Source organism: Phaseolus vulgaris, chromosome 1 (genome assembly GCF_051622355.1).
Source record: "Phaseolus vulgaris cultivar YP4 chromosome 1, ASM5162235v1, whole genome shotgun sequence".
Taxonomy (NCBI): domain Eukaryota; kingdom Viridiplantae; phylum Streptophyta; class Magnoliopsida; order Fabales; family Fabaceae; genus Phaseolus; species Phaseolus vulgaris.
Window position 1 is genome coordinate 18,580 of NC_143498.1, and position 14,089 is coordinate 32,668.

Genomic DNA, 14,089 nt, shown 5'->3' on the forward strand with positions numbered 1-14,089 from the left:
AAATAGAAGACGCCCATGGAGGTCAAAGTCCACCTCAAAGGATTACAAGAAGCATGTTCAAAGCTTTGGGAGCTAGAGGACATTTATTTTCTCTTTTTGTAATTTCTTTAGTTGAAGGTTCTTAGAGGGAAACATTAGAAACCTCTTTTGTTTTAGCATCTTGTAGGCTTTAGTTAGGAGCTTCGGGGGGGTGTATTAGTAGATAGGTGTAGAAGTAGAATAGGAGGTGCCAAAGTGAAGGAAAGGGTCACACCTTCCTCATGCATAGAATAGGCGCCGGTTCTAGAATGATTTGGGAGGGAATTTTGAATTGTTTGAGCTTTCATTTTCAGCACCTTAGGCTATAAATAGAGGTGCTCTCTTTGTAAAATTCATATTGGAATTAATCTAAGAAAACTCTACTCAAATTTTGAGTGACCTTTGGAGAGCTTTTGGAGCCTTCTTCCCTAGTCTTATCTTGATGGATCAATGGAGTCCTCAAGTGGCGACATCACTCTCATCTAGGAGCATTCCACACTTCTAGTGGCGAGATCATCCATCCTCCTCCATCTTCATGAGCATTCTCTTCTCCTTCCTTTCTTCTTCTTCAATTGTTCATGTTGCTTTGTGTTCTTGAGTTTTTCAGTTTCAGTTTTTCTATTTTCCAGCACTATGATCTGTTTTGTTCTTAATTCTATTCGGTTCATATGATTAGTTGCTTAATTCTGTTCGGTCATTCCAGCTTTCATTCTCTTTGTTGATTCAATTTGACAATATTTGGTTCATCCAAATGAGTTTGGGATTTGGTACTAGTTTTTGGTGAGTTCTTGTCTTAGAACAATGATCCAACTCTAAGAAAAGTGCCTCTATATTTTCCAGCTCAAGGTGATTCCTAAGAATGTCAAGAATCTTGTTCTATGTGGCTATTGGAATCACATCAAGGCCTGTCCAAAGGATTCTTACCCTTTGCCTAGTATAGACGCCCTGGTAGACAGTGCATCAGGGTGCAAGTTGCTCAGTTTTTTGGATGCCTTCTCAGGATACAACCAAATTAAAATGCACCCCATGGATGAGGAAAAGACTGCATTCATGACAGAAAGGTCATGGTATTGCTACAAGGTGATGCTTTTCGGGCTGAAGAATGCGGGGGCCACGTACCAGAGGCTAATGGACAAGGTGCTCGCCCCTATGCTCGGGAGGAATGTGCAGGCATATGTTGACGACATGGTCGTAACATCTCTGGAAAAGAGCAAGCACGTCGCTGATCTGGAAGAATTGTTCGTTACAATAGCCAGGTACAAGCTGAAACTGAATCCGGAGAAGTGTATTTTCGGTGTGGAGACAGGGAAATTTCTGGGATTTCTCTTGTCGGAGAGGGGAATCAAGGCAAACCCCGACAAATGCGCCGCCATTATGGCGATGAGGAGTCCTACCACTGTGAAGGAGGTGCAGCAGCTCACAGGACGGATGGCCGCTCTGTCCCGTTTCGTATCCGTCAGTGGAGAGAAGGGCCACCCATACTTCCAATGCTTGAAGAGGAATAACAGATTTTTCTGGACGAAGGAGTGTGAAGAAGCTTTTGTGAAGCTCAAAGAATACTTGGCGAGCCCGACGGTTCTGTGCAAACCTCAAGCGGCAACGCCTCTCAGGTTATATTTTGCCATAACTGAGAGGGCGATAAGTGCGGTGCTTGTCCAGGATCAAGATCAGGTCCAGAAACCCATCTATTTTGTTAGCAAGGTGTTGCAGGGCCCAGAGGTAAGATATCAGGCCTTAGAGAAGGCGGCGCTAGCGGTTGTATTTTCAGCGAGGAGGTTGCGCCATTACTTCCAGAGCTTTACAGTGTTGGTAATGACTGACTTACCCATCCAGAAGGTTATGAAGAAACCGGATGTAGCTGGGAGGATGGTGAAGTGGGCGGTGGAGTTGTCGGAATTCGACATCAAGTATGAGCCCCGGGGACCGATCATGGGGCAAATCTTCGCTGACTTTGTGGTCGAACTATCCTCTGAAACAGTGCAAAACGCCGGGGATGATTTTCGTTGGGTGCTCTCGATGGATGGGTCGTCTAACCAGCTGGGTAGCGGGGCTGGAGTTATTCTGGAGGGACCCAATGATGTGTTGATAAAGCAGTCCCTGAGGTTCGCTTTTAAAGCAAGCAACAATCAAGCAGAGTATAAGGCTTTGATCGCCGGTATTCTGTTGGCAAAGGAGATGGGAGCAAAAGTGCTGATGGCCAAGAGTGATTCGTTGTTGGTCACCGGGCAGGTAACCGGCGAGTTTCAGGACAAAGATCCGCAGATGGCAGCTTACCTGGAGTATGTGCAAGAATTGAGGAGGTCCTTTGTTTTGTTTGAAGTGGTGCACGTGCCAAGAGAGCAGAATGCCCGAGCTGACTTGCTAGCCAAGCTCGCCAGTTCGGGCAAGGGGGGCAGACAGAGGACCGTTATTCAAGAAACTTTGAAGATACCTCGAGCATTCGTAGCAGATCACCAGGTCCTTCAAGTATGCAAGTCGATGGAAAGGACGGCGAGGAGTCATAGATCCTTGAATCAGGAGACTCTGAGGACGCCGAGAGTTAGGGCACATCCAGTGGGAGCGACGAAGATGACTCAAGTTTGCGCTATCCATGAGCCAGATACATGGATAACGCCTTACCAGCGCTACATGGCGGATGGCGTGCTCCCAATGGACTCGACAGAGGCCAGAAAGATAAAGAAGAACTCCAGCAAGTTCACCCTATCAATGGCGAGTTGTACAGGTTTGGTTTTACGCACCCTCTTCTGGTACGTGTACACGGGGAGAAGTGCGTGAGAATCATGGCTGAGCTTCACGAGGGGATCTGCGGGAGTCACATCGGGGGTCGAGCTTTGGCAACAAGAACCCTCCGTGCAGGCTATTACTGGCCCACGATGAGGGAAGATTGCAAGAGTTATGCCCAGCGTTGTAAGCAATGCAACCAGCACGCCGATTGGCACAAGGCGCCCCCAGAGGAGCTAAAGTCGATTTACAGCCCCTGGCCGTTCCATACGTGGGGAATCGATATTCTGGGACCTTTTCCTTTGGCGATCAAGCAGATGAAGTATTTGGTTGTGGCGATCGAGTACTTCACGAAGTGGATTAAAGCGGAACCAGTAGCCCAGATCACCGCACACAAGATTCAGAGTTTTGTGTGGAAGAATATTGTATGCCGATTCGGCGTGCCCAAGCGTTTGGTATCAGATAATGGGACTCAGTTTGCAAGCCACCTGTTGAAGAAGCTGTGTGGGGATGTTGGGATTCAGCAGGTGTTTGCTTCTATGGAGCACCCACAAACGAACGGGCAAGTGGAGTCAGCCAACCGGGTCTTGTTGAGAGGGTTGAAGAGGAGGTTGGAGAAGGCCAAAGGGTCTTGGGCTGAAGAGTTCCCCCGCATAGTTCTCAGTGCATCCGCGGGAGGAGGAGATGTAACCCCTGGGCAAGTTGAGGCACCAGAGAAAGTCCTTCTCACCCTCGAGTGAGTTCAGGCAAGATGAAACTGAAAAGTCAGGGGTGTGAATGATCTTAAGTACAGGAAAGGAAGGTCGATAGAAGACACCTTTCCCCTTGAGTGAAACATCAATATTGACCTAGTAAGGCCAGTTAAAGCCTCCACGCTTGCGGGCGTTGTGAAGGTAGTTAAAATCCTTCTCGTCTTGAACGAGTTCAAGTGTGGCGCAAAGGGTGGAAGAGGTTACAGGCTGGCTGAGGTAGGTTCGTAAAGGACACCTCACTACTTAGATCATCGTTCTGAAACTCAGGGAGGCAGAGAGGGATCCGAAAGGCAGCTCTGCCCCCAGATGAGGGAACAATGGTCAAGGTCAAGTTGTTTCAGAGTAAAGGCTCGGGGAAGGCATAGGGGAATCCGTTAAAGGTAGCCCTCCCCCCAGAATGAGCAAAGTTGATAGCTCAAGATATGAGGCAGCTCCGCAGAGGACGCCTTGGTAGTTAAAAGGAAAATAGATTCCGTGGAAGCCTATGGCTTTGTGGTTGAAGCTCGAAAGAAGAGGTACATGGCGAGAACTAAGCTAGCAGAGTTCTAAGTGATGACACAGAAATGTGCATGACACTTAGCAGTTCAGGCGAACGATATTTCAGATATTAAGATTGACCCAAGCCTACTGCACAGTAAGTGGTCTTGCATTAAGTGTTATTGTTACGAACTAATGGTTTGTTCAGTTCAGTTGATTTTCACAAAATTAAGCACCAGTTGGTGCTAAGTTGATTTCTTTAAGACAAAGGTTAGTCAGTTATATCAGATGATTACACAACAGATAAAGGCGAAACCATGTGCATATTTATATGTATCCAAACAGTTTGAGCAGAATGAAAATTATTACATATAAGTCAAAATTAAATACAAGAGTTTCGAAGGCGGTAAAGTTGAAGTGGCAGATGGGAGCAACAGTTAAGTCAGAGGCATGATCTTGCCATCCACCACTTCATTGTACACCGAAAACTCGGAAGGTCAAGGTCGGGAAATTTGCAAGCGAACTGCTCCAAAGCCGGAGGTAAGAACTTGGGCAGCTTCAAGCTGAAGCTCGTCGATCTTCGTCTTGAACCCACTGTTCTCTTCACGAACCTGGGTAATTTCAAGCTCGAGCTCGTCGACCTTCTTCTTGAACCCGCCGCTTTCTTCGCAAACTCGGGCAAGCTCGGCAGCAGTTTCGCTCAGTTCTTTGGAGGCCTTGTCCCGATCTTGTTCAACTTTGCCCAGAAGAGTTTCCCTCTCAATCGACCTTTTCTCCAGCTTCGCCATCTGTTCGGCGTCGGTCTTCCGGGCTTCCTCCAGCGTTGCAATTTTCTCCCTCATAGGGACGAGCTTACTCTCCAACTCAACGACGTCCTGAAGCTTGTCATGCAGTTTCCGGCGCAGTTCAGCCTTGTCTTTGTGCAAGCTTCGAAGCTCTTCGTTGAGAGCGTGTTCAACCCGTGAGAACTCTAAGCCTTGCATCATCATGTCGCACTTGACTTTCTCGGCTTCGGCTCTCGCGGTGCTCGCCACCTCCTAATGGACACGGTTATCAAGCTCGAACTTGTCCAAGGAGTCTTTTAGCCCTTCACCGACGATTTGGGGAAGACACTCGTCGACCATGGCGTTTAGGCGCACGGTGAAAGACTTCAAGGCTTCCTGGAGAGGAGCTGGAAGGCTTGGAGTTGTTGGAGGAGCTGAAGGTTGGTGCTCACCACCACCCTTGCAAGGTTGGATGGCGAGAGGAGCCTCGAGGCGTGGTGGTGAGGCGGGAAGTTCTGTTGCAACTTGAGAGGAAGCTTGCGTGTCAGCAAGCTGTTCAGGCGCAGCTTTAGCAGCTGAGGTGTTTGAGGCAAGAACGTCCCCAGCGGACTCAAAGGGCGTGGAGGCGCTGGGGGGGTTCTCGACGTAATCAGGAAGGGCGCCCTCAGCTGCTGGTGGTTCAGTTGCAGCTCCCCTCTTTCTCTTGCAGATCAGCCCGTCCTCGGTGCTCTCATCTGCTTCATCATCAGATACAACCCTGGGGGCCTTCCTCTTAGCCCTTTTGGGTAGTAATTTCTTCCGCTCAGGGGCGGGAAGAGCAGCAACGTTAGACGGGCCAACTAGCGGAGACTGGCCTTGGGCGACGACGATCTCTACAACAGAATTTTGGACGGTTTGAGAGCCCGCCGCCAGATTGTGGAGCTTGGCTATGGAGCGCAGCTCAGCCATCCTTCCTTTCCCCAGCATCATATTTGCACAAAGAGGCCAACAATTACAAACCAGTATGCACAGGAAAATAAGCAGTGTAAGTCAATGCATGGAATAAGTTAAGACTATGCGCGAATCAGAACAGCGACATCAAAGTAAAAAACAGGATTATGCGAATTCAAGCTAAGGGAACTCGGAGATAGGACTTAAAGACGAACCTATGTGAACGTCAAGTTGACTTTCGTGGAACTCAAAGGCGATGATGGAGGAGGTGGCCAATGTCACGTTGGAAGAGGCAACTCCTTTCCAGAAATTGCATAAGTCTTTGTCGAGCTCCTCCATCTTCTCTGGCCCCCTAGCCCTCCTGAAGCTAGCCTCTTTCTTCCCCTTGTTCACCCAATACAAGGGGAATCTGTCGAGGAGGGTGGGGTCTTGATCGCTGCAGCAGACGCGCACGAATTTCCCTTTCCAGTCTTTATAGGATTGCTGGAAGATAGAGAGGATGAACCTCCCAACAACCCCATTGAGGCTGACCCATAGTGATATGATTCCAATAGCACACTATGAATGATTCTTGACATTCTTAGGAATCATCTTGAGTTGGATATGAGATAGGCACTTTAAGATAGAATTGGATCAAGGTTCTATGATCAAGAACTCACCAAGACTAGTACCAAAACCCAAACTCATATGGAAGTTCCATGTATTATCAAATTGAACCGAACAAAATGGAAGAAAAGGCAAAGGCACCGAACAAAAGTACTAGAAATGAAGAAGAACAATGAAGAACAGCAAAGTAGAAAATGTACTGAAGCAAAACACAAATAAACTGAAAATGTCGAATTGAAAAACAAAGGAAGCAAGCTAAGACATGAACATAACAAGAGAAGGAAGGAAGGAGAAGAGAAAGCTCATGAAGATGGAGGAATGGTTGGATGATCACGCCACTTAGAGGATGGTGACTCCAAGATGAGTGTGCTAGCCGCCACTTGAGGTAACCATAGAACTCTCAAGATAAGACTAAGTGAGGAAGGCACAAAGCTCTCCAATTCTCTCAAAAATTGAGTATAGTTTCTCTAATCAAAATTCAAATATGAATTGTACAAGCTAAGCACCTTTATTTATAGCCTAGAGGTGCTGAAAAATAGGTGGGAAATTTCAAATAAAACTCATTTGAAATTCCCACCAAAAACAAGTCACATGGGAGGTGTGACCTTTTTCTACTATGACACCTCTTAAAAACTACACCTACACCACTCTCCTAAGTCACATGGACAATGTGACTTAATTTTACATTTTCACACTCCTTTATTTAATAACCACACCTCCTAAAACTATACAAGAGTATTTCAAAGCTTGGCCTTGCCCCTCATGGGATGGACTTGGGCTCTTTGGGCTTTGGCCTTCTTGGGCTTGGGCTTGGGCCTCATCTTTATTTTATGTCTTCTTTTAATTTTGAGAAGACTAGAAGGAAGAACTTCAACTGTGAGGATGGATGTCCTCTTCCTCCATTAATAAAAGTCTCCTTTATTTGATTCTCATCATACTCCTCGAGTTGGAGAGAATTCGTCCACGAATTCTGAATCCCTGCATATAACAAAGTTAGTTTAGTTTTACAATTAAAAGTGGAAGAAAAATGTAAACATGACTTAGCATTTGTAAACAATGGGATTTCAAAAAAGGAGGTTCTATAAATCGACCAAGTTGGAAAAATTTGTTTGGGGATGATGTGATGTTTTGGAAAAAGACCTCTTAAATGGTGACAACCATTAGGAGGTATGAACAAATCATCCCTAACATTTTTTAACCAAGATGGTGGTGAAATAGGAACCTTGGGTAAAGAAAAAGATAAGGAAGGAAAACACCTTGGAGGTGAAAGGATAAGACCCATGTCAACTTGGCCTTCTTTGTCTTTTTCTTTTTTACTTGTGGTAGGTGGGTGAGTTAGGCCTTGTTTTACCTTGCTGATCTTTAAGATTTGCTTTTGTGGACAATGAAGAGCTATGTGCCCAAAACCTAAACATTTAAAACATTTGATATTTGAAGTTTTGGTAGGTGACTTAGGAGTAGAAGGATTTGTAGTAGAAACTTTCTTTGGAAACATGGTTTGTTTGGAAAAATTGGAAGGAGAAATTTGAGTGGAAATTTTGTTTGCATCCTTCCTAGAAGAGTTGTAGAAATCACCATCATGAGGATTATTGAAAGTTTTTTTCAAAAGATATGATTCCACCTTGATGGCTTTGTGAAACACTCTCTTTAAAGAAGAATATTCTTTTAATTCTACAAAGTCTCTAATATCTCTTCTCAAACCACGTACAAACCATTTAATCTTTGACTCTTCATTAGCATGCATATTCATTTTAGTCAAAGTTGTTTCAAAATCTTTAAAGTATTCATCTACTATCCTATGTCCTTGAGGAAGCCTTTGGAACTTCAACAAGTGTTCCTTCCTAGAAGGAGGAACAAACCTCGCGCACATACACTCTTTCAAATCATTCCAAGAAACCACGGGAGGTCTCTTTCGATATATAATGTCCATTACAATTTTATGCCACCATTCTTTGGCAAAATCTAAAAATTCTAAAGTGGCTAGCTTATATTTGTGCTCATCTAGGATCTCATGGAGGTCAAAAATCTGTTCACATTTAGCCTCCCAATCTAGATACACATTAGGATCACTAGAGCCATTGAAACAAGGAAGCTTGACCGAAGGTAGCCTAGCCTTTGCATCTTGGTAGTAGCCATTTCCATGGTGATGTCTCTCCCCTTGGTTGTGATGTCTATGTCCATGGTATTGGGGTGGAGTTCGCCTTCTCCTATGGTCCTCTTCACGGCCTAAATCCTTTGAAGAACCTCTTGAAGAAGGTCTATGTGAATGATGCCCATCATGGATAGAGTGAGATGGCCTAGCTTGTTGCACCTCCATCTTTTGCAATTTCTCTTCCAAACGCCTAATGGTGCGTTGAGCTTCATGCAATTCACCAAGGACCGAAGCTTTGGAAGGAGAGCGCCGCTTGTAAGATGCACCACTTGAATAGCCAGCCATTTGCAAATGAAAACAGCAAACACAAAAACAGTAAACAAGTTAAGAAACAAAGTTAGCAAAAAGTAATTTGGCACCCAAAATTGCCGAAGTGAAATTGGCCTTAAAAATCACTCTCAAAGAAATAATATCCCTGCACCAAGCTGATCTTGAGGTCTTAGGAATCCTCAAATGAAAGATGTCAAAGCAAGGCACACCAATCTCAAAGCCAACCACAACAAAACCAATGAAGCAATGAAGACAAACAAGAAAAGGTATAAGCAATAAAAGGCTATAACAAAAGGAATACTAGCTGTATGACAAACTCAAAGATTAACGAACAAAAGACAAGCAAGAAAATAAGGAACTCAATGAAAAAGTAGGCACACAAAAGAATACCTAAAGAAAAGCACTAGAGTAGATGAAGAAAACAAAAACAAGCTACTGGAAAATATTTTTTATGCAAACTATGCTTGATGTTCACTGATTTAACGGGAACGATATAAAGCGAACTGGATTATGAAATTTAAACCACAGAAACTTCAAGATCTTAGCTCAAAAATGGCACTGGAATTACACAAAAAATGTAAGCCAATTAATTGAGATAAATTTTTCAAAATCGCTGCCAGATTACCGTATTTTTTTCGGCAGAATTGTACACTTTTTGTATTTTATTTATCATTTTTTGTGTACTTTGAATTTTTGAGTACTTCTTTTTTCTATTCTTTTCTAACACTTTGAAGATCACAAATCCAGAATTTCAGAATTTTCCAGTGAGTAAATCAATTGCAATAAGGAAAAACAGTAAGCACGTTTTCAGAAAAACAGAGGAATCCTAATAGGAATGGAAAACATAATTATGAACTAGCAAAGACATAATGGAAAATGATGTATAAGAACTTGTATAGGTCTAGAATACAAGTATGAACTCAATTCTAAAAAAGAAAAAGCACAAAGGATCAAATATCAAACTCAGAAAATTATATGACACCAAAGCAAGAAACAAAAAAAAATCAAGAAAAGTACTACAAGAAGTGATGACAATTATGGAAAAACAAGACTAAGACAAAACATGTATGGATTCAAAAAGGAAAATACTCAAACATATGATAGGAAAAATAAAGAAAACAGCAAGAAAACTCAAATAAGCCTAAAACAGAAAAGTAAATTGCAAGAAATAAAGAGCTCTTAAAAATAAAGTGCAACACAACTCAAAAATTAAACAAGAACACACATAAACTCTTGATACCACATGATATGATTCCAATAGCACACTATGAATGATTCTTGACATTCTTAGGAATCATCTTGAGTTGGATATGAGATAGGCACTTTAAGATAGAATTGGATCAAGGTTCTATGATCAAGAACTCACCAAGACTAGTACCAAAACCCAAACTCATATGGAAGTTCCATGTATTGTCAAATTGAACCGAACAAAATGGAAGAAAAGGCAAAGGCACCGAACAAAAAGACTAGAAATGAAGAAGAACAATGAAGAACAGCAAAGTAGAAAATGTACCAAAGCAAAACACAAATAAACTGAAAATGCCGAACTGAAAAACAAAGGAAGCAAGTTAAGACATGAACATAACAAGAGAAGGAAGGAAGGAGAAGAGAAAGCTCATGAAGATGGAGGAATGGTTGGATGATCACGCCACTTAGAGGATGGTGACTCCAAGATGAGTGTGCAAGCCACCACTTGAGGTAACCATAGAACTCTCAAGATAAGACTAAGTGAGGAAGGCACAAAGCTTAACCAAGCTGAGTACGAGGCGCTGATCGCTGGAATGCTCTTGGCCAAGAAGATGGGCGCGCAAAGCCTCCTGGCAAAGAGTGACTCACAATTGGTCATAGGACAAGTAACAGGGGAGTACCAGGCAAAGGATCCACAGATGGTTGCGTACTTGAGGTACGTCGAAGTGTTGAAGGGGGCCTTCGCTGCGTTCGAGCTGGTGCATGTCCCTAGAGAGCAAAATGCCAGAGCTGACCTGCTTGCCAAGCTGGCTAGCTCAGGCAAGGGGGGAAGGCAGAGGACATTCATCCAATAGACGCTCAAAACGCCTTGAAAGTTCGTGGCGGACAACAGGGTGGATGTCCTTCACATTAGCGCAGCAAGAGGAAAGCCAAGGAGCCATCGCTCTTTGATTAAAGATACGGTGAAGGCACCTTGCATCAGCACCTACGCGGCCTCGCCAGAGGGAGAGAAGGGCGTGAAGGTATGCGCCTTGGAGCAAGGCGACACGTGGATGACGCCTTATAAGCGATACATTGCAGATGGAATTCTCCCAGCAGAGCCTGGAGAAGGAAAGAAGATAAAGAGGAACTCAACAAGGTACACCCTTGTTGATGGAGTGTTATTTAGGCATGGATTTACGCACCCAATTCTGACATGTGTGAGTGGCGATGAGTGCACGAGGATCATGTCAGAGCTTCACGAGGGGATTTGCAGAAGTCACATGGGGGGAAGATCATTAGCTTCCAAGGTGATTCGAGCAGGGTTTTATTGGCCATCAGTGAGGGAAGATTGTGTAAGATACGCCCAGCGATGCAAGCAATGGCAGATGCATGCAGACTGGCATAAGGCACCTCCAGAGGAGCTGAGATCGATCTACAACCCATGGCCCTTCCACACATGGGGAATTGATATTTTGGGGCCTTTCCCTCTGGCGATAAGGCAGATGAAGTATTTGATAGTCGCCATCGAGTACTTCACAAAGTGGATAGAGGCAAAACCAGTGGCACAGATCACGGCGCACAAGATACAACACTTTGTTTGGAAGAACATTGTGTGTCGTTTCGGGGTGCCGAGGCTCTCATCTCAGATAATGGCACTCAGTTTGCGAGCCAACAGTTGGGGAAGTTGTGTGCAGAAGTAGGAATCAAGCAGGTGTTTGCATCAGTCGAACACCCCCAGAAGAATGGGCAGGTCGAGTCAGCGAATAGAGTTTTGCTGAGGGGATTGAAGCGAAGGCTTGAGAAGGCTAAAGGGGTGGGCAGAAGAAGTACCAAGAATAGTGTGGGCTTACCACACCACACCTCAATCCTCCACCATGGACACGCCTTTCAGCCTAGTATACGGGTCGGATGCCATGATCCCGGTAGAAATCCACGAGAGCTCTCCACGTTTCCTGAGCTTTGTGGCAGAAGAATCCAACGAAGAAAGAAAAGTGAATCTAGACCTGTTAGACGAGGCCAGAGAGGAAGCGAGGATAAAGGCTGAAGCCGTAAAAAGGAGAGTGGAGCATCAGTATAGCTCTAAGGTGAAACTGCGACAGTTCCAAGTTGGCGACCTGGTCATGAGGAAAGCTCATCCTTACGAGTTGGAAAACAAGTTGTCTCCCAAGTGGATCGGACCCTTCAGAGTAACCGAAGCCAAGGGAAACGGTTCATACAACCTAGAGACTCTAGAAGAAGGGCACATTCCACACAGTTGGAGTGCAGCCAATTTAAAATTTTATTTCATTTGAAAGTTATGAAACACACAGTTGTAAAGGGGACACTCTTTTTCCCTCTCGGGGGTTTTTTAACGAGGTCACCCAAGTAAAAAGATGTTCAAGAAAACTTTGTCTCAATTTTTCCCTTTCACACAGTATAAGAGTAAAGATTAAGAAACAAAAGACAAAGAATCAAGGCGTCGCCTGAGGTAGGCGTCGCCAAGATAAGGCGTCGCCCAAACAAGGCGTTGCCATGTTAAGGTATCGCCAGGCGTAGGGATCAAATGAGGCGTCGCCCAGACAAGGAGTCGCCAAGATGAGGCGTCGCCAAGAGTAGGCGTCGCCAGGCGTAAGCTTCGCCAAGTTGAGACATCGCCGGATAAGGGAGCTAGCGTCAAAATCAGAGCAAGTAAAGGGGGCGCATGCTCATGCCCAGAGGTCGAGACAAAAGGTACGTTCAGTATAAGCTAAAATCCGGGTGCCTAGTCCCTGAGCAGGGGTTAAGGGATTCCTTCGGGACGCCCCCTCCTCAGGTATGAATAGCTAGCCCCGGTGTCAGATGTTAGACATAAGTTAAAATCCGGGTGTCTAGTCCCTGGGCAGGGGTTAAGGGATTCCTTCGGGACGCCCCCTCCTCAGGTATGAATAGCTAGCCCGGTGTCTGGTGTTTAGACACCTCGCAAGGAAGTGGCGGGGGGGGGGGGGGCGTTTCCTTCGAGTGTGGGCATCAGGCAGTAAGGAGTTTCGGAGCAGTGGAGAACCAGGTCACTTGATGCAGATACACACAGCTGAGGAGAAGAGCCATCCTTCGGGAAACCTTCTCCTTGGGCATAATCGCCAAAACCCCTGGTCATCTTGGTGTTTAGACACACCAGGGACGATACGGCGATGCTTACAGCACGCCTCTCCCTGGGCGTGGGCACCAAGAACACTGATCACCTTGGTGTTTTCAGACACCCTGGGGATGAAACGGCACTACCCCCGGGTGGGCCTCTCCTCAGGCGTGGGCACCAAGCGCGCAGAGATAAGGGCTAAGTTGCCTTGGTGTTTGAGACACTCCATGGACGATACGGCGCTGTTGTATAGGCCTCTCCATGGGCGTGGGCACCGAAGCGCGACTTTCGTCCCAAGTGTCTAGACACGCTGAGGACACCCAGAGCAGGTCTCTCCTCGAGCATGGACACATAGTACAGGTAAGATAAGCCCTCCACGCCCTCGAGCGATGTCGAGGCCATAGAAGAGATCAAGTCCTCCCTCGCCCTTGAGCGATGTCGAGGCCAGAGAAGAGATGAGACCCCCTTTTTCCATCTTGGAGTGATGGAAAAGCTAACAATGCCTTTGGCAGTGAGTGCCAGAGGGCTCAAAACAAGTAAGTACAAAGCAAGTTGAAGACTTTTATGAGTTCAGAAGGCAAGTAAAAACCGACGAGTAAGAAGAAGAAGAAGGATGGAAGCACGAGTTACCAAAGATAAGAGAGTAAGAGAAGCTAAAAGACACACGAGAAGGCAAAGACAAAGTTCGAATAGGCATTTAAGCTAAATCAAGAGTTGTAATTACAGATAGGTACAAATAATGTTTGCTGCGGTTACAAAAAGAGGCTATTCCTCAGAGGCCTCCAAGGGCACAATTTTGTCGTCGACCACTTCATTCAGAGGGCTGCACCCAGAGATATCGATGTCGGGGTTAGCACAGGCCGCTTGGACAAGAGCCTCTCCGAACCCATCGGCGAACCCAGTGGCAGCCTCCTCGTTCAGCTTTTCCTCAGTAACCTTGAAGTTTGCAGCCTGAGTGGTCATCTCTTGTTCTTTGGAGGCCAAAGCAGCCATCAACTCTTGGACTTTGGCTTGGAGGGTGGTGTTCTCGGCGGCTAGCTGGGAGCATTCACTAGTCTTGTCCTCGAGCGCGACCTCAGTTTTCCCGATCCACACACTGGTCCTCGAGTTTCTTTTGCTGCGCCTTTGAGGTCTCCAC

General features: G+C 45.5%; 1 protein-coding gene across 1 annotated transcript; it reads left to right on the forward strand.

Moving 5' to 3' along the window:
- The first annotated feature begins 11,734 nt into the window (after positions 1–11,734).
- On the forward strand, positions 11,735–12,151 carry LOC150029275 (uncharacterized). The gene has a single exon (XM_090301695.1). The coding sequence runs from the start codon at positions 11,735–11,737 to the stop codon at positions 12,149–12,151; it is 417 nt and encodes a 138-aa protein (XP_090157821.1).
- The last annotated feature ends 1,938 nt before the right edge of the window (positions 12,152–14,089 follow it).